The 20,383-nt window shown below is 41.5% G+C and overlaps 1 protein-coding gene across 3 annotated transcripts; it reads left to right on the top strand.

The window, feature by feature from the left end:
- Nucleotides 1–1,304: 1,304 nt before the first annotated feature.
- On the top strand, nucleotides 1,305–20,002 carry snx16 (sorting nexin 16). Of its 3 annotated transcripts, none has more exons than XM_034573167.1 (8): nucleotides 1,305–1,506; nucleotides 2,962–3,474; nucleotides 4,087–4,173; nucleotides 8,252–8,400; nucleotides 9,853–9,922; nucleotides 12,510–12,646; nucleotides 12,857–12,979; nucleotides 16,268–16,287. In XM_034573167.1, the coding sequence occupies exons 2-8, from the start codon at nucleotides 3,103–3,105 to the stop codon at nucleotides 16,284–16,286; spliced, it is 957 nt and encodes a 318-aa protein (XP_034429058.1). In that variant the 5' UTR covers nucleotides 1,305–1,506; nucleotides 2,962–3,102; the 3' UTR covers nucleotide 16,287. The 3 variants fall into 3 exon arrangements, with proteins under 3 accessions (XP_034429058.1, XP_034429057.1, XP_034429060.1); XM_034573166.1 differs by lacking the exon at nucleotides 16,268–16,287 and adding an exon at nucleotides 18,455–20,002 and having other exon boundaries at nucleotides 1,362–1,506; XM_034573169.1 differs by having other exon boundaries at nucleotides 1,362–1,506; nucleotides 16,271–16,287.
- Nucleotides 20,003–20,383: the final 381 nt, after the last annotated feature.

Genomic DNA, 20,383 nt, shown 5'->3' with positions numbered 1-20,383 from the left:
TGTGCTTAGATGCCGACTAAACGGTCTATGGGGGCTACATGTTGGCCATCAGAGAAAAAGATCAGTGGTTCAGATGCAACATGACTGAAACCTAAAAAATTACTATTATTAGTCATGTATTGTTTGGTAATTTCTGCCTCTTGGCTCCGTTGAGGAATATAAAACTATGCCTGGAACCAACTACTATTTGAAAGGTGAATTTGTTTTGTTTGTGTATGCAGAGCATTTGTGGTTTTTTTGTAGACTCAAAGATGGATCAGTTTATTTGGCTTAAGTATGAGAACAGGTTGTACACGTTTTCTTGGTTTGAAATATTGAAATACTTACAGTAAGTTTCTCACAGAAGGATTAGAAAGTGCAGGGTTACACAGGAATCAGCCAACACAAAGTCTGATTTATGTTCTGACCAGTAAAATTAGATTTAACATTTATATAACATTCTGTATAAACTAAACTAAATTGTGGATGTTTTAGTTGGAGGCTATTGTTGCCATTAGATCAAGTTTAAAGTTTATTTATGTCACTCCAGCCGTATCTGTAAAACATACTGTGGAACAAATTCGCATTTCTTAGAACACGTGTGCACATAGAAATGGTTAAAAGACAATTTTGAAAAAAGCAGTGGTTTTAAAGCCAAGGGCGATTCTCATAAAGGGCAAATATAACATAACCGATCATTTAGGTTACTGCCTGCTCCTCCCCGAAAATCACTCCACACTCCTAATTTAGCCTTGATCCCTATCACTTTGTTTCCTGAGGTTTCCTTGGGCAAGACACTGAATTGAGATCCAAGGGAAGAGGTCTATACTTTATTGAATTTGATTTAAAATAAAAATAATTTTAATGTCTTTTAGAGTACTTTTAAATTAATATTGTCTTCTAATATCTGTGATTATTGCTCCATTAATAAAGTTATTATAGTACATGTTAGCAGGTGTAGGGACATAACCTCAGTTGTGCACCTTAACGCCAAGTTATTTTTGCCTTTACTTTATCTATGCTGAACTTGAGGGGCACGTTGATACTAAAGGTAAAAATGTACTGTACATATGTTCTTATACATTTACATTGTTTACCATATGTTTAGTCTTATTTGCATCGCTGGAACATCCTTTCCACCCATCAGTGCTGCTTCACATTCTGCAGCAGCAGCATTTTTATCCGGTGCATTGGTTCAGGGAGCAGCAGGTTGAAAATCAACATTAAGTAAACCATAGATATATTTGAACAACTGCATATGAATAGTTGTACACATGTTTGAGTGCAAAGGACACTCCAGTTTGTGGCTCTTTCTTTCACTTGGAGCGGCATTAGTTGTATTACAGCGCCCCCGCCTGGTCGCCTTCAGGCACTGCCGCCGCTGCGCTGTGAATAGCAGCAGGCTAACATGAGCAGCACCGGGGAGGAGATGGCGCCGCGGACAAACTGCAACCAGACAGTCACACGACAGACTCCATGTGTAAACTGAACCCGTTCTATGAAGGGGAAGGATTTAGTTTTCCTACGGTAAGAGACGGTCCGTGTCAACACGCCTCGTGTCAGCTTCGTGGGCTCCTAGCTGTGTTAGCTAACGTGAGCGTGATGTGATAGCTTGTAGCCCGGGGGTCTGTGAGTGGGACAGACGCCAGACAAAAATGTGTCCTTTGTGTGAGCGTGTTTATTAATGGTGAAATATCTGAGAGAAAAACACCAGAAGACATGTTACGCGCTGCTATGACTTGCTGCTCAATTCGGCCGGAGTATGGTATGATTAGCACCTGTTGTTATTCTAACAATATTTTAGTTAGCCTACTTTGTTTGGGCTTGTGCGACTTAACGAGCAGCTGTAACCAGGAAGGTGTTTTGATTCTTACTGTGTCTGTGTGCAGTTTTTACTACAACACCTCCTCGCGAGTGCTGCTACCTCAAAGTCCCAGAGAGTCCCAGAGGTCGCTGCCATTCGGAAAGCAAGGAGCCCTGATCCTGATTATAACGTGACATATTGTTAATGGGGTTAGCTCTGCTCCTTTAAAAACACCGTCCCTCTATAAACCACCAGGCAGCCAGCGTGCTGCCATGCTGGCTCTGGTCCCAGCTCTGGAGTCATGTGTTTCAGCAGCACGTAAATAGCAGTCTGAAGTAAGAGAGCTCTAATGATGTGTCACATCCCTGTCATTACTCTGTCGTCCTGTTTGTAATCACATGCTTCTTGTCCCACTGGAAAGCCCCATTAGTCAGTGCACGTCCTCAGCAGGTTGTTATCGTTTTCATATCCAGTCCTACAGAGGCAGAGTGTTTCCCTCAGCTCCACTGGTGCAGAATTAATGTGCCCATGGTTGACAGGTAGCTCTCAGCCTCTTAGTCTGAGCAGCAATTGATTTCAGGCTCCAGTCTTCCATGAAAACTCAACACGCAGGTTCCTTTTCCTCAAATCCAACCATCGTGGTTCATACGTCCAGCATTCACCAGCGTGGATGAGAAGCTAGGACGAGATTTGACTCATTATATCCAGATGGTCAAAAGCTTTTTACATATTGGATTTTATACATAGTGTATGAGTCCATAAATTATGAATGACATATGGCTTGTGTCAATAATTCATCTGCCCTCACAGTCTGGAAGCCTTATTTTTTAACTACAAATCCACTCATGTGTGGAGTTAACCGGAATACTAATTTTCCATCTGTGCAATTTCAATATCTTATCAATGCCATCCTATTCACATTATATATTGTATTGCTATTTGCTATATCGCCCTGTGTTTATATTTGTTCAGTTATTTATTACTTTTTATAGATTTTTCTATTTTTACCATCTCCTTTTGCTGCTGTAACACGGCAAAGTTCCCCATAATTAGACTGATAAAGACTTATCTTATTTAATAATGATCGTGCATTGCATGTACGTTTTTGGGGAATTGCAGTCTATTTAATTTTAAGTAAAACTAAATGGAAGTAGACTTGTAATTATTCTTTTTTGCAGGATGTTTAGAGTCAACCCCCCAGGGAGAGCTGTACTGCTTCACTCCATCATCACGCACCAAAGCTGAAGCAAAGCAAGGTCAGTTTCTGTGTGGAAACACCTATTTGACGGTGGCGGGGCAGGAGTGCAGATCTTAGGAAGATGGCCTCGCCCTTTGTGCCTGTCCCTGTGCCCATGGACAGAGCCTTTTCAGGTGGTAGAACCAAGCTAAGAAGGCCACAGCGAGCTTCGTCACTAGGCAGCGTCTCCAGCTGTTTGGAAGACCCCGGAAAAGGATTGGGTTCCCAGCGCCAATCCCGCGGCATTGCCCGGGGCGGCCGCAGCCAGACGCCGCCGCCCCTCCAGAGCCCTGTGACACGGGCCAGGATTAATGGGACTCTGGAGGCCTCTGTAGAGTTCTCCAGTTGCCCCCGCTCCATATCCGATCCTGTTGGGACCCAGCAAGACGAGGAGAGACCCATCACCCCCACTGTGCTGGGGTATGAAGTCATGGAGGAGAGGGCCAAGTTCACGGTATGAAACCAGAAAAATCTGTTAAAGTGGTTTCATAACAGTCTTTTGGAGTTTGTGTTGTTACATTATGTGACACGTCTGATTTCAGATTAAAAGCTACGTCATTTAGCATATAATGACCTGTAGGTTGGCAGAATGTGAACACATCTATCTGTTTGCCTAGAGCTATAGTGACAAGAGGACACTTTGTCAACTGGGATTGACAAGCACTCTCACAATTAGAGATTAAAAGCCTAATTTGCTTAGCACACAGACTTTTGTTATTTGGATACAAACAACAAATTTTCCAAACACTTCGCAAAAGGACAAAGGCACAAATTAATTTCACTTTCAGTAATTTTCAGCTATGTTAGAAAAGGGGAGAAGAGAAAACATTTAAACTGTATTACAACATGTCAGTGAAGACCTTGAATGCTCCTAATTCTTTGCTAAATCGATTTAGCAAAGGAGACGACGATACGACTTCACTCTGTTAAGTCTTAATTATATTAGTATGTTGTTTTTTGTAAAGATTGGTTGTGAGTTTCACGTTTGTCGCAAGTTAAGTTGGGAGAGGATAATTTCTCTCAAATCCATCAGTTTGTGATTGTGTTGTCTTTTTCCCTACTGTAGGTTTATAAGGTCCTGGTCAGGAAGACTCCAGATGAGAGCTGGGTTGTTTTTAGAAGGTACGCAGACTTCTCCCGGCTCAATGATAAGGTATGACCCGAGCGTGTTCGTCTCTACATATAGAGTATTTGATTGTGTGACAAATGTGTGGGCATTTCCTGATTCCAAGACTGTCTATAGTTCAGTTTTGTGATCCTCCATCCACATTTGTTTTTGACTGTCAGCTCTTTGTTTTCGGCATTGCTTTCTTTTGTTTTTGGGTGGACTGTGGAAGTGATTAGGTCCAGACAAAGAAGCCTACTGTTTCCAAACACCCAACAGGTTTGAGCCAAGTCAGGGAATGGGTCTCTCGTGGTTTTGGGACAGTTTTGCTGTAGATTATTCGAGGGACAAATATTAAGCGATGTGATGATACAATTTGAGGAAAAATAGCCGACAGCAAAAGAGATCATTGTTAGAGAGCAGCTACAAACGGACAGAAGAGATCTGTGTTGGCCTGCAGACTCTTGATTAAATCTATCAATGCAATGCTTTTCCTGCACAGTGTCCACAGTTGTAGGCACTTAATTGAACCCCATTTTGGGTTAGTTTATCATGATAAAACTCTCCAAGACCACCTAGGGGGCAATATCAGTAGATTCATAGCAATATTGTATGCAATATCTTTTATTCAAAAATGTTTTGATTGCTGACACCCTCAATCCAAGATAGCTGATGCCTTGGAGCCATCCACAAAATGCAACAACAAAGAAACGATATATGTAACAGATTGGTTTTTGATTTTAACACAATTTTGAACAATAGAAACTATCAAACTATATTCTGGCCTATTTTGTTTCTCACAATTCATGCATGAAAGGGTGAAAAGAGGTGGAAGACATTCCCACGCAGTAATCTAAGGCAAGGAGAATGGAAACAAGGGTACACCCTACATTCAGCAAGGAGATATAGGGCACAGAGAGGGCGTGGACATCCTTTCCTCCATTCCTGTGGCTTTTCCACAGAGGCAGCTGTCATCTTTGACTGCCTGGAATTGTTGAAATCTCAGGTGCATTTTTCATCCTGAGAGCACACGAGCACAAATATCTGCACGCTATACAATGTTACAATTTTAAGAAGTATTGCGAAAAAGCTATTTAGTAAGTTATGCTGCATGTGACGCAATAGATAAGCCAAACATGCACATGTAATTGAGATAAATGAAAAGATACGTACTCAGTGGCTCATTAGGTTTATGCAAAAAGACACTTGGCAATGTCTTGATATGTACACAATAATAACTAATTGTGACTTTTTACAGAAAAAACTAACCTGACGGTCCTAACAGCTTTTTTTTATCATCATGTATAACACTCAGTTCATGTAAACTCAGGAATTTGCTATGAAAATAATATATTGTGTTCCTTAATAAAGAACAGCAGCTCTGGTCATTTAGCTTTAGGTCCTCTATAATGGGATGGAGAGTAAGTTTTCGTCTTCAGGAAAAAAAAGTATCCCAGCAGGGATTGTATTATTCCAAACAGTCAGTTTTACCAAAATCTGAATTCTGACATATTCAAGACAGTGTTAACCTCATGCAGCTCAATTTTTTAATGTCAGACCCCTACCCTGAGCAGCTGTGGGGGAGACTAGGGTGAATGTTCCTCCTGTCAGATTCTTTTCAGAATGAGGCTCGAGGTGATACAAGAGTTATCAGCAGAGGCATGTATGTGTTTTCACTCAGCTCTCTGACTGTGGGAACAGTTTGTACAGTTAACTGCAGGGTTTCCAAGAATCATAGACTCTAATTGCCATATAATTATTTCAAAATGATATATATCTATACATTTAAGATCCATCTCTATTAATTTAATTAGTGTTTCTCCTGTATAATTCACTCGAAACAGCACCTTTTTGTTATTGGCTACTGTCTACATTCATAAATTTGAAGGGAAAGCGACAGATGTGTAGAAAGTTGAATCAACGCACATTTGCAACTGGAGGCTAAAAGGCCAACCTGCTATTATTCTTGGCTGATATACACTTTTCACAGATTTAATGGCACTTGCATATATGTCGGGCAACAATTAATGAGAAGTTACGGATCAGAAACAAACCTTTCTGTGACTCCTTAAAAAATGTAATAATCTCAATTTTTGGCCTTACAGATATATAAACATTGTTCAAACCTAGAAAAATCCTAGATTTTATTCATGGTAACAGGATATTTTACTTTGGTCCCCTTTTAATTGCATCATATCCACTTTACCTCTGGTTTTGCCCATCTCTGCGATAACTACTGGGGCAAACAATGTATGATGAAGAAAATAATTGGAATAAAACCTTAAAACATTCCCTCATCCGTTAACATGATTACAGTCGTGTCAGGTAGATTTTTCTTGGCAATGGTGGAGAAGACAACAATTCCCTTGATCCCATGCTGCATTATAACATCATCAAACTAAGCCTTTTCTTATTGTTTTTAATGAGATACCCCTTGTAGCCAAACTTACATATTGTACATTTGAAGAACCAACCGGCTGATATTAAATTATTATTATTATAACTGTTAACATCGGATGTCAGACTCGCCCTATGAGGTGATTTGTGAATATGGGCCACACAAATAATATTGTATCTATTTATTAATAACTATGGTATAATAAAGCTATAAGACCAACATGGAACAAATAAACTACATTGGGGCATGTTCTTGCCTCATTTACGGATGATGGAGCAATCTTGAAAAGAATTGGTATATAAATGCTGGAAGCCTTATGTAACAGAGCTGATTGGGGAGCAAGTGGGCACTTAAGATATCAGTATACAAAAACAAAGTATGTTATATGTGGAGAACTGAATGTCAGTGTTGGTTTATGTCCGGACATGCAATTGAGAGGGTGAAAAGAGGTCAAACTCTTGAGGGATGCAGTTTGATGAAAGGCATCGGAAACATGGGGAAAGAACATATAGGCAGCTGGAACAAAGTGTGGAAGGGTCAGGAATGTAAAGTGACCCCTTTCAGGAAGTACAGGGGATGGCCAGGACACAAAGTCAACAACTTGTACAGCAATGATAAGGTCATGATTAGACTATGGATGTTTATGTTATGGAAACACTCTCAAGAGATAAGACGCTGTACTTTTCGAAATGGGAGAAAAGCCACTGGGAATTTGACGATCAGAAATGTTAATGTAGTACATGAAGGGGAGAACTCAGTAAAACAAGTTCTGGTTGGAAGAGGTAGGGGTGGCCCCTATAATCCACTGGCCAGTTGTACCACCCTGGATTTCCCCCACTCCAGACATAGACTTCAATGTCTCACAAACAGTACGAACACATGGTAGAAGTGCTTGTGGAGACATAGTTGAGGAAAGATAAACAGTACACACAAGACCCATAGAGTGGGAAATCAGGATTTACCTTTTACACTCCACATTTGGAAACAATTCAATTTAAACAACCGCCTGAGGGTTTTTTGCTTGATACAGCAGAATTAACGATTGGCATTGCAGTGGATTAAGGAGATGAAGTCGAGTATGTTCAGATTCAGCTTCAGTTCTGATGACTCGGGCTAGGAGCCCAGTCAGACCTGGTGGTGGAGCTGTTGATCATGTAACCTGGGAATGAGAAGGCTGAAGGTGTAGTGGGCACTCTCTGGGTGCCAGCTCATGTGGGGGGTGAAAGGGAAATGAGGTAGGTGATATGGAAGCTCAAAAAAGCACTGAAGAGAGACAGATGTGAGAGTACTCTTTGGGACACATGATTACAGATCAATTTTCAAGGCAATCACAACATATGTTTGGCAGAAAGATGGGAAAATGTGAAGAAGCAGCGACACAACTTTTTCTGTACAAAATAGTGTAAACAAAGTTAGTTGTTATTTAGGGGGAGAGAGACTGTTGTGACAAGACAGACTTGGACGCTGGGCTGGTATGGGGTTTGGCAGAGATGGGTAAACACGAAGATGGAAGATTGTTTGAGCATGTCATACAGAAGTGTGTGTGTGTGAGTGCTTCAGGGAGCAGCAGCACCACAGACTGTTTCTGCATTGACTGTCACTAACTCTCAACTTAAGCATTATGTCAATAGCAACATTGTCACTGAATTGTATTCTGTTACTATAACTGCTGTAACTGTATGAGGATCATGTGATACTCACTGTATGCGTGTGTGTGTGTGCTGCCAGCTGAAGGAGATGTTTCCAGGCTTCCGGCTCTCGCTGCCTCCTAAGCGGTGGTTCAAAGACAACTATGACACCGACTTCCTGGAGGACAGACTGTTGGGATTACAGACCTTCCTGCAAAACCTGGTTGCACATAAAGACATTTCCAACTGGTATGTGACGTGATGCAATGACTACAGTGTTAAAATGGCGTTGTTTTGCATTTTCTTGAAAACCATGAACCTGTTCAGACATGGTATTAATGTCTGTCCTGTGTGATTCGATCAAAAGTAGTCAGCGCTAAGTAACGATCTGAATGCACATAAATGCTTCCTGAATGCATCCTGAGATCTGATCACTCAAACCCCATTGGGAGGTAGTCTTGGATGCATGTGGCAACATTCTTTTTTGTAAACGCAAATCCGTCTTGGGCCAAATTTGAAGTACAGCCTTCTTAGCTGTGGTCACCACCACAATTTCAACACTGATCACCACAACATGATTGATGCTTTTCTTAAATTGGCATAATCTGTCTTCACAGCAGAGTTGCACGAGTTTCGTTCACACGCCTCCTCGCTCCTCTTGCTCGCTCTCTCGTGCCAACACACAGACACATGCCATTTTCAGACAAGTCGGGAGAATTGGGTCTGGAGTTTACCCAGATTTCGCCTTTTTACACATGCCCAAATGCAGCTGAGGTTCTCTGCACAGACCCGTTCACAACAGCAACAAATCCTCTGCATTATTCAGGTGAGAGGTGGAGCAGCCGGGTGCAGCAGGCAGAGGCGGGAGGTGACGTATTAACTCAGCTGCGGACATCATGTGATTTTCTTGACAACACACGGGCGTCGGCTCTTTTCCCCACAAACTCTATTAGACATCTTCGTTGATGTCTTCTACGTGTATGACACTGCTTTTTCCCTGGTAGATACTGGTTTTCTTTTAGTTTCTTACATTTTTGCATCTGTTGTGTGTTAGAAAGTGGGGCTGTGGCTGAGGGGTTAGAGCGGTCAACCAAAGGGTCAGTGGATCGAATCCAGGCTCATGCAGAAGTGTCCTTGGGCAAGATGCTGAACCCTGAATGGTCCCTCATCGATGTTGAATGCACTAATTGGAAGTCGCTTTGGATTAAAAGCATCAGCCAAATGACAAATAATTTAATGTAATGTAGAAGCCTCATCACTCGTGGTGAATCCGGCAGGGATCCCCTGTTGTGTTCACACATCTACTTCTCCTGACCTTCTACAGACTCAGGTCTCAATACATGTCTGAAAGCAGCTACATACACAGTCATCAGTCACATAAACTCAGACTGGGAAAGCAACAAAATTTGGTCTTCATAAATGCAAATTAAGTACATACAGTTTATATCTGCATATCTACAGCTGAAACTATGGAAGGATTTCTCCCATTGCTGCTGATTGGGGGACAGAGCAGTGCAGCAACTTCTACAATGAAGCAATAGTGTAATACATTAAATTTGCAAGTTTAGATCTTAATATGACAAGTGTTTAAAAAAACCTTTGCATTGTGAATCTGTGGCAGGAAAAATTGCTCTATGGCCGGCTGCCACAGTCTTAATTAATAATTGTCAACACTGTAACACCATTATTTCTCCTCGACAGCATGGCAGTGAGAGAGTTCCTATGTCTGGATGACCCACCAGGACCCTTTGATAGTTTGGAGGAGAGCAGGGTGAGTGTGTGCATAATTTAGTGGAAATTTCTCATGTATACTATACTGGAAACATTAACATCCACCTGGTATGTGAGCTTTCCTCCCCAACTCATTAGTTGTTATCTGCACAGAAACATCCCTTTTTGTTATCATTACTGAGCAAGGCCAGACTTTGATGGACCACAGGACAGCTGTGTAATTCCTGAGAAATCTGGTTCAGACCCGTGTGCTATAGGCTCAATTATAAGTGCTTTTCATAATTCTGCTAGAGCATCTCTCTGTTGGTACAGACTGGGGTGTACCTCACCTCTGTGCAAACAGTGGGGTCCAAAAGTCTGACATCACTTTAGGGTTCGACAGTGCATCGAATTCACCTGCATTTGCAACTAAAAAAGACAAAGAGGTTGGTGACTATTGTACCAATGTTTTCCACAAAAAAGAAAAAAGTGACATGATTTCACATGGATCACTCTCTGAGCTCAGAATGAGTCAAACGACCTGCAGGCTGCTGGACCACTGACGTCCTCTCTTTATAAGCAGACTTTTTTGGCATAGAACTTAAAACTATTGGTTGGAAAGATGCAGAGGTTCACTATAATGATGATAAACATAAGCAAATCATTACAGAACATTTTCAGCTGCTGCTCCTTATTTTTCTCCGATTCACAGTGTCGCTGTCGTCGTTTAAAACAACAAACTGCCGGTGGTTCAACATATCCGCTGTCATGAATTAAACCGCTGTCGGTTTGTGTGCTGAATGCCGTTTTTCTGGACTTGACCAAGATAATTTGTGAGAGAAGAACCTCCACCCCGAAGTGTTTCTTCAGTCTCAACAAATCCAACAGAGTGAGGCATATTCTTCCTGTTGAATCGTGTCAGGTCGCTGTCCAAGTTGGCATTCTCCCCACTGAACTTAAATTCATATCATATGAGTAATTTATGCTTTCAAACTCTATATAAGCTCATAAAACCACACGGTGATACACTACGCCACACAAAATTGATTCAAACTGTACTAAAGACAGAAATAATAAGACCTAGTGTACTTTTTCTATTTAAATCAAATAATTTTGCTTGTAAATGTCGTATCCCATTATTCAGGAAAAACACATTTTTTAATACATTTTCATGGGCCCCTTAAAGTTCTTTATGCGCTCCTAAATCTTTCAACTTGCACATGCTCTTGGGGGGTGGAGGAGGCATTAAGCCCTGAACTTGGTTGGCTTTCACCTCCACTGCACATGTAAAGGATGTATGGTCATGTATGTATGTTACTGCTCCTTCTTTATACAGTATTTAGCCACTAAAGCACATCACCCATTTGACATGAGATGGGTATCACTTCTGAGAACTGACTATGGTTGTGTCTATAGTGGGAAGGTGTTATGGAAAATTTCTGGAAGCTGTTGAAAGGAGAACTCAGGCAGCAGCTGACGTCTTATGCAGAAGATTTTAATGTAGACTTGATCCATCAAGGAGACCAGAAGGTGGAACAATATACAAACGCTAACAGAGTAACATGAGCAATTGTCACCCCCCCCAAGTTTGAAGATGCCTCACACAGCATCCCCATATATCTTCCTCTACTTGCGTCACCCATTATAACAACACATGTCACTCTCTATGTAACATGGAGGTGTTCACATCCTATTGGATAGTTAAGCCTAAAGCATGGATTCCTAAATCACATTGTGTCCTTATGTCTTGCCACTGGTGTAATACGCAAAAGAGTTGGCATTGTTTGAGAGTTGAAGTTGGTGCCTCTCTGTCTGGCACATCTGAATTAGATATGAAAGTCCCTAAGCGTAGACACAACAATGTACTGTTGGTTGGCCCTTTATCTATAACCCGAACTTTGGTATTGCTTGGAGGGAAGGGAGAATGTGTTGAATTAGACAGGCCCCGCTCTCCAAATGGTGTACAGATAATATACATAATATACATACTATACAGTGGGATATACAGTAATGTGTGAGGATGGTCAAAAATTCCTCAACAGAAGGAAACTTTTAAAAAAGACTTGGTCCTCACCTGTTTTCTCAGCAGGATATGAATTGTCACATGCAACTTTTTAATTTTATCAATTTTTTTAGTTGAAAACCCCCCAAAATATCCCCGTAAGCCGTTCTTGAACTCTAGAGAATGTCAATCACTCACAATTTTATTCAAGAGGAGTTATTGTGTAGCTGGAAGTAAAAATACACCATTCAACACAATATTTGTACTAATTTACATGTCACTACTGTACCAAACCTCATTTATCATATCCCCACTGTAAAAAAGATTAGAAATGATCCCAAGCTAAGATTTTACAGGGATATGAACTGGAGCTCATTCAGTACACCAGATGATGAATATGTATGTACTTGTTCCCTCTAGCTGCCCTTGTAAAAACCACCAACTTGATTTAACCGGGACATTCTCCAGAAAAATGAACGTGCAGACTGGCCTTAGGCTTACTTAAAGACCCACAGTCCTAAATAAGTATTGCTGTCTGCTCCAGCTTTCCTTTATTGCCTGTCTTGTTTGCTCTCAACCATTTGCTTCCACTGTCCACAAACATCTATTGTGGGTTTTTTCCCCTTTTGTTTTTCCTTCCCTCCAGGCGTTCTGTGAGACTCTGGAGGAGAGCAACTATCGTCTCCAGAAGGAGCTGGTGGAGAAGCAGAGGGAAATCACCTCCCTGAAGAGGAGGCTGGAGGAGAAGGAGCAGGCCATCCAGCTACTGGAGAAACACATCAAGTCAGTAGATACACATCAATACAGGATGACGCCATGAATAATGATGAGACACACGTGCAGGTCACATCTGTTTCACACCATGCGCTGCATCATAAGCAGGACAAATGACGAGTTATTGCAGTCCACACACGTCCTTAGATCTGAAATAACATTGAATGTTATGATTAAGTCAATATGAACCACCTGTTTTTCTGCGTGTCTTTGTCCCAGTGGCGGATGTGTGAGTCCAGGGTCTCCGTTTGGACTCTCCGCTCAGGGCAGCGAAAGTAGTGCAGATGTAGAGGTTGAGTCGTCCGCTGCAGAGGCTGATCAGGACATGCCTGGCGACACTGGGTAAAGAAAACCACACTCAAACACAGCACAAGGAGAACATCCAGCGACAAACACCACACATGGAGGACTGCCATCAGTCACACCACACATCCTGTGACAAAACAAATCTCACATAGTAGTAAACTAGTAAAAGTACGAGTAAAAATACTAGTAAAAGTTAAGTATTTAACCTTTTCAGATGAATCTCATTAGACCTAGTGTACACCTCTCTTTTACCTCTTTTACACCAAAATTACGTGGTGTATATAAATGTGGGTAAACCTTCTAAAAAACTGACAATTGAGGGACACCGTGAATATTTTACAAGCACAGACCAGATCGAGCAAATCACTCCCCACCTCCCAACACTAAGTCCCCTACCTCCCCAAATAGAATCTAATTCTGTGGGAAACACTGCCAAAGTTAATTTTCTAATGCTCTTAGGGAGCGAGTCCAGGGTAGAGGGCGAGGTTAATTGGTGAGCGTGTCATGCTGCACGTAAATTATCTTAAGGAGACCTTTGCTTCCTCCTGTCAGTTTAACAGTCTGTCTACACCAGCGTTTTAAGCCTTTTCTCTTAGCTGTCTGTCTTTCCAGTGACCCAGTAATGGCTCATGTCTCACTTGTGTTTAAGGCCCATAAACCTGACAATGACCTGAAGCTTTTTCAAAAGTGCAGCGATTTTGATGATACAGAGCCAAGTCTCAAATAGCTGCATGCTCACGTGGTCCGTTCAATACAGTGCATATTTCTACAGTGTTGATATCCTCTAAGGGTTTATCCAGGCTCAAAATGAGTTGAACCTTCCCGGCCACGTGCACACACGTGCGTCTGTACGGTACCTTCAACTGACTCAAGCAGACGCTTTTTACAAGATGATTGAAGGAAATATAACTTAACATGCGTGAAGAGGTTTAACAAAATGAAAACTCGGAGGCTGAAATGTGCCTCAGGTTCTGAGCTGTGGAGATGAAATCAGTGGCTTTAATACAGAGTTCAGCTTCTCTGTAACAGGGGCACATGTTGCTGGTTGAGAAATATGTAAAAGAAAACAAAGGCTTCAATGTTATGTTTATGTTCAAGTTCAACTATAGTGAGAGAGGGTCCCTGTGGACTGTGAATGAAAACACTAGCTTATGTTTCATTCTTAACAGCTTTTGCTGTTCATTTACTGTGGAAATTGACACATTAGCTTTTATGTTTTTGTATGGATATAATTTAATGTTGAACAGGACACATTTATGTCTCATACAATACATGCTTAAAAGTAACATTGAAATCTCATAAACATCGGCTTTGAGTTAAAACACTCTAATGGCTTGGCATCTGAATACCCTGACTTTGACTCCCTGTCCTGCCTGTTGAGGAATTTTTGACCATCCTCACACATTACATGCCACTACATATTATGTATATTGTATCTGTACAGGGATGCTGTGTGAGACATCTTGAGACTTGGGGATGACAATTGCTCATGTTACTGTGTTAGTGTTTGTATATTGTTCCACCTTCTGGTCTCCTAGATGCATCAAGTCTACATTAAAACCTTCTGCTTAAGACATCAGCTGCTGCCTGAGTTCTCCTTACACCAGCTTCCAGAAAACTTCCATTCCACTGCCTTGCATTCCACACCTGACAATTTCACTGCATCTTGTCAATTCCCTTAATCGCTGCAACAGTGAAAACATTACTCAGATGGGATGTAACATTAATGTAAAACTATTCAAGAGAAGGGATTGGACGCGACAGGAACAATATTCACTAAATTTTCCTGTTTTCTTCCTTTCCCGATTGATATTTAATGTAGATTCAATGATTATTGGCAGTTGGCAAACCAGCACAGCGGTACATTACCAAAACCAAGTGGACTGAAATTGATACGCTCCATTCATGGTTTTTATTCATTGCTATGTTAAACTCAAGTGTGTGCGACACTTAGTGGTTGGATTCATAAATACAACGCTGCTCGTGTAGCTGCCGAAATGCCTCGTCAATAGTCTGGCTGATACTCCTGCAACATTGCGATGTCATGTGATATCATGATTCGCATCATGCACAAGGAAGAGTGGAGACTCACAGTAGAGTGGGACACCTGACCAGTAAGTGCAGACTGGGCTTAATCAGGAGGGGGGGGCTTAAATATGTTTCAAACTGTGAATTTTAAAAAACAAAAGTACTATGGAGGAATTACTTTAATACTCAAAGCAGGAAGTGGCATCCAACAGAAAATGACTCCCACTCGCCCTCCTTGTCTAAATTCTGCCATACAATTAAACATGGACTGTGCACCCTACAAAAATAAATGGTAAAAAATGCTAAACACATTTTGGTTCCTTCAATTTTCTCTCAGTGAAGTTCACCCAACAGCTAAAAACATCAGGTAGAGGATGAGTTGATTTTACATCAACAGCAAGTTAACATGGCAAGTCAGAGCAGATTGAAAATGACTTGACTGACGGGTCCTGTGCAGGGTGGGCCTCTCCTGCCTCTTCTAACTATGATGGGGGAAGGGTTAGGGTTAGGGTTTTCAAATACTTAAGCATAAGTAACAGTAGAACAATGGGAAAGTATTAAAATGGATGACAGGTTCACTACAGCAGGAAGTGTAATAACAGGTACTACTAGTCAGTACCACTGGTCCTGTTCTTAGTCATTGCCCTGCTGTCTCTTTGTCATCTCAGGTTGCTCTAATAAACCATCTGATCTACTCCTCATCTTTTTTTTTTTTTAGCATTTACACAGCATACGATTATGGAATTAGTTGATCCATAGTTTCCAGTTGACAGTGAAGATTCCACCTCTTATCAAAAGTCCTCTCCAACTGCTAGCCTCCTTTTATGCTCTGTTGATTTATTATTCCTTACAGACTTATCAGCTTCTCTTCCCATTTAGATCCAGACAGCAGTGACAGACGCATAAAAGTTACTTTGTAATGTCTTGATGGCTGTTTCTACCATCCACTGACTGTGTTTCTCCACATGATGCCCAGATATCAGTGTTCACAGCAACTGATCCCATTACTGGACTTTGAATGGGATCATGTCTCTGGCTTTCTCGAAGAGAAATGCATCACCCAAAGATTTCTTTAAATAGATTTCAGGCCCAAATCCAAGCTTTATGGGACTGTGCACTTCTCTTTATAAACACATCAGTCTTTGTCCTTTAAAAATGTTTAATTGCTTTGTATGTTTATGATTTTAGTGAAAAGATTATTCTTATTCTTATTATTAAAGTAGTCACAGCTGGTAGTTTGCTTCTGAAAAAAACTTCCCCTTCCCTTCTTGTGTTTTTTGCCCTCATATTTCACAGCAGTGCTGCTCCAATCTGAAAAAAACGAGCCCCCGAAACATGTGAGGTACTTACATACCAGTTCAGCAGGCGATCCCTATTGCATGCTGAATTTTCTTGACTTCCTTCTGTGCAGTAACATGCATCCCACTGTTAACCGCTGTACTTTAATGGAGTTGTAGTGTTTTTACTATCAGGGTGCCAAAGAGTAGGTTCATATTATTTTCAAGTCTGTGTTAATACAATGCTCACATGCCGTATGTGCCGCCACACTGGCTGTACAGATGGCATGTGGGTTTTGTGCTTAAGATTTACTTGTTACTCGTTTGGAGTACTTGCAGTCAGGATGTTTACCGATGTTGGGGTGAGGTCACTTTCAGTGCTCATAATTCAGGTAAACTGCTAACGTGCCTTGTAAACACAAACTTTTAAAAGGGTGTAGAAAGGTGTTTAACACCAGAGGCTGGGGAGTTATTTAAAAGAACAGAATTCCAGGCCACAAAATAAAATTTGATGGCTAGGTGTCACAACATCGGGTCAAAATCAAGACCAGCAGTTATTTCCACTTTTACTAGTGAGCGATCTGAAAATGATTTGTCTCCAACTGAGGTGTGTATTCATTGATCTCCAATGTTCTGTGCTCTGTTTCTTTTTGTCTGTGCCACTCTGCTCCCCCTACATCGTATGTGACTGACACATTGTGTTAGTGCCTCTCCTTCACACGGTGGTGTGTGTGCTCACCACACTCAGCGAGCACTTTATTAGGAACATCATACTTATACTGGGCAGTTCATCAAATAGCCTCAGTTCTTCGTGGCATCGATTCCACCTGATGTACGAAACTTTGAGATTCATGATGTCATCATCTCTGCAGACTGGTCTTCTGCTCATTCATGCTGCCAACCCCCTGTTCTACCACATTCCATAGGTTTTCTATCGGAATCCCATCTGGCGACTAGGGAGGACAGCATGTTCATGAAACATGGAGGATGGAGCATTAGCCGTAGATGATCAGTAACATTAATAAGACAGACCGTGACATTCAAACCATGATTGAATGGTGTTAAAGGGCCTATAGTTTGCAAAGAAAACATTGTAGACCATTACATCAGCAGCATTAGCCTGCACTGTTGACACAAGGCAGGTTAAGTCTAAGGGTTCATGTTGTTGATGTCACCCGACCATCTGCAGCCTGAGCAGAAATCCAGTTTCACCATACTCATGTTTGAACAAAAATATATTGGTTCGGATCCTGAAAACTTGGTCCAAAATTGGAACCGACAAATATCAGGTCTTTAATTCAGTGCATTTGACAAATTTTACTAGCTTGACAGTGGTAATGGAGAAATCAACAATTGAAAAGGCATGTGTGAAACTGTCAGAGAAAAAAAAAGTTTTGGTCCGTACAGTACAAACACTTAGATAGCAGATATTCAATTGGATCCGCCAGCTTGCAGCCCCTGTTTGCTTACATCGTGCAACACCCTCCGTTATGATGCATCCTTCATTACAATGGTTTCGCTGGTTCACTTTGTCAAAATTCATTTGCTATCAAAACATTCTCATGTTAGATGTCAACATTAACTAAGGCCCCCGACCACCATCTGCAGGATTTCATGCATTGGACTTCTGCCACATGATTGGCTGGTTGGGCAATTGCATGAATAAACAGGTGTAACGGTGTATTTAATAAAGTGCTCAGTGAGTGTACGTGGGCGTCGTAGGTTGTTGGATCACAAGTTTTCCTGTTATCTCTTCCCATCCCTGGTCTTCATAGTCACAGCATCCGATATCTTACATTGTGAATTATGTTTTATGACAAAAGTTCATCATGTCTTATAGTTTATAATAATAAAAACTTAGTATTGCATCCCAGCTAATCATTAATTGTGTGGATTCCCGGTATTGTGTACGATTATATTGTGTGTTTTTGTTAAATTTGTGGATGTAAACGGCTGTATGAGATGGGAGAGAGTCAGAGAAGAAAACTTGTGTTCCTGCTGTGTTTTCCAGTGTACTCGAGTCTGTAACTTGCTGGTGTTAATAACATGTCGTACCTGCCTCTTTCTACATAGATGCCTCACAAGTCAGGCTGTAGGCATCTTTTCTCTGCTTCTCACATCTTCCTGGATTCTGTCTGTCTTTATGTTGTCTGAGGTGTACAGTTATCACATTGCAGTGAGTTAATGTGTCTCTCCCTCTCTCCAGTGGCAGATGTGAGGTCCAGCTGGTGAGATCCTCTGCCTGTTGGTGCAGGCCGACACTCAGCGCCTCTCCTCCGGTCATCCAGGTCACCCAGCTTTACTAGCAGAAGCTGGAGCACTGAGGCCGGCGCTGGTTTCTTCCCCCCTTCTATTAAATACTCCTCGTTTGTTTTTTCTGGCCTTTCTTCAAGCTTAATGTTCCAACCTCCCTTTCCCACCTTTCAGATTAGAACTGCTGTTTCACATTTCAGCTGGATCTGAGACAGCCTTCCCATCTAAATCTGTGTATGGGATTAAAAGGGAAAAAGGATTTCTACTGATGCAGCCTGCTCCCATAATATATTTTATCTGGCACCTAGAGAAGACTTAGTTCCGAAGACCTTGTGCAACTTGTGATAGGAATTATCTTTGGAATTACATAGCCCTACTCCTTCAATGTTAATATTGTCTTAAACTGTGGGAGGATTTGTCCATACTCCCACTGTGGCCAAAATTTGGCTTCATGACCAAAAGAACAAGACAACTAAAGATGACAAGGACTCACACCACTGGATGGTTTGATGACTTTCACAACTGTGACAATCTACAGAAACCCTGAACCCTCATTTCAGCAGACGTGCTTTGCCTTAATGGCAAAGCACTCGTCTGTCTTTGCCTCGTGTCTAACCAGCGAAGCGACATGCGTCCACGTGGCTGCAGGAGAAAGACAGTCTGGATTAATGAAACGTCTCAGAAGCGTTAGTAACCAGGTGGGTATCACAGAGGATTGACCGCTTTCTGTTTGCTGATACTTCCATGTCTATGCGTTGTACTGCCAGCAGTTGTCCCTGATGTAGACAGACCTTCTTTCTTGTTTTTTCAGTTTCAGTCAAACTCCTAGAAGTCGACATTCCCTCATATTATTAGTGCCATGCGTCATTTGTCCTGTGAGACTCTATAACACGATGTCCCGAGGGAAAGCCCGAGGAAATGAGGCCCATTGTTTCTTTTTTGAGGAATGCGATGGCCAATGTGTACATTAATCAAGTCATTTCCCATTCGCTCATTGTTCATGCCATGCGTCTGTACATCACCCTAATGGTTTGCTTCTAGGCGCTGATTATGCCCATTTGAGTGCTTGAATATTTACAACACTAAACCTCTTCTGGCGCCTTATCTGTTAACAGTGGGAGTGTGCCAGGACTCGTTTCAGGTTCCTCGGGCTCTATTGTGACACATTTGCAAAAGACACTTTTTTTTTATCTTACCCCTGCTGGATTTTCTCCTTGCTTTATTTGCTTACGGTTTTAAGATATCCACCTCTAAAATATCTGCCTCTATCCCTCAGCAGCAATTTCATTCTTCTTAATCACGCTAATCAACAGATGGCTCTCAGTGGAATTGCTGTTGACTGCAAATTACCCTGAGTGGCAATCAGTGTGGCGGCAGACGTTTCAGAGCCAGCTGTCTAAAAATCCACTTGCACATTGTAAAACTAGAACTGTTTGCAAGGCAAGACCCCCAAAGAGTAGCAAAGCAAGACTTTTTGGAAATGTACCCATAAAGAGACTCAGAAACAGTCATTCAAATATTTACTTTCAGTCAAAGAATGCAGAAAAAACTTACAGTGCTGCTAATTTACCTGAAATAATCCAGAAGTTACGACCTGGGAGAAACACATGGGAAACGGGGATATTTAGAGCCGGGCCTGTCAGTTTGGTTTAACAACACAGCCTTGGGTTTTAAGAAATCAAGGCCATTGAACCGGTATTTTACAACAACAACTGTGACGCAGGTGGCAAATAAACGTTGAGACGTGTTGACACTGAATCAGTACTGAAGACTGTTACCACACCTACATCATCCACAGAAGCCATATTCTCAGACGCAAATAACTTTCGAGGATTCAAATATTTTTTGCTTAATGTGTGCCGACTATTTGTGTTATTTTTTT

This window comes from Hippoglossus hippoglossus, chromosome 20 (assembly GCF_009819705.1).
Source record: "Hippoglossus hippoglossus isolate fHipHip1 chromosome 20, fHipHip1.pri, whole genome shotgun sequence".
NCBI lineage: Eukaryota > Metazoa > Chordata > Actinopteri > Pleuronectiformes > Pleuronectidae > Hippoglossus > Hippoglossus hippoglossus.
Note: the sequence above shows the minus strand (reverse complement) of the source record. Positions and strands in the feature narration are given on the sequence as shown.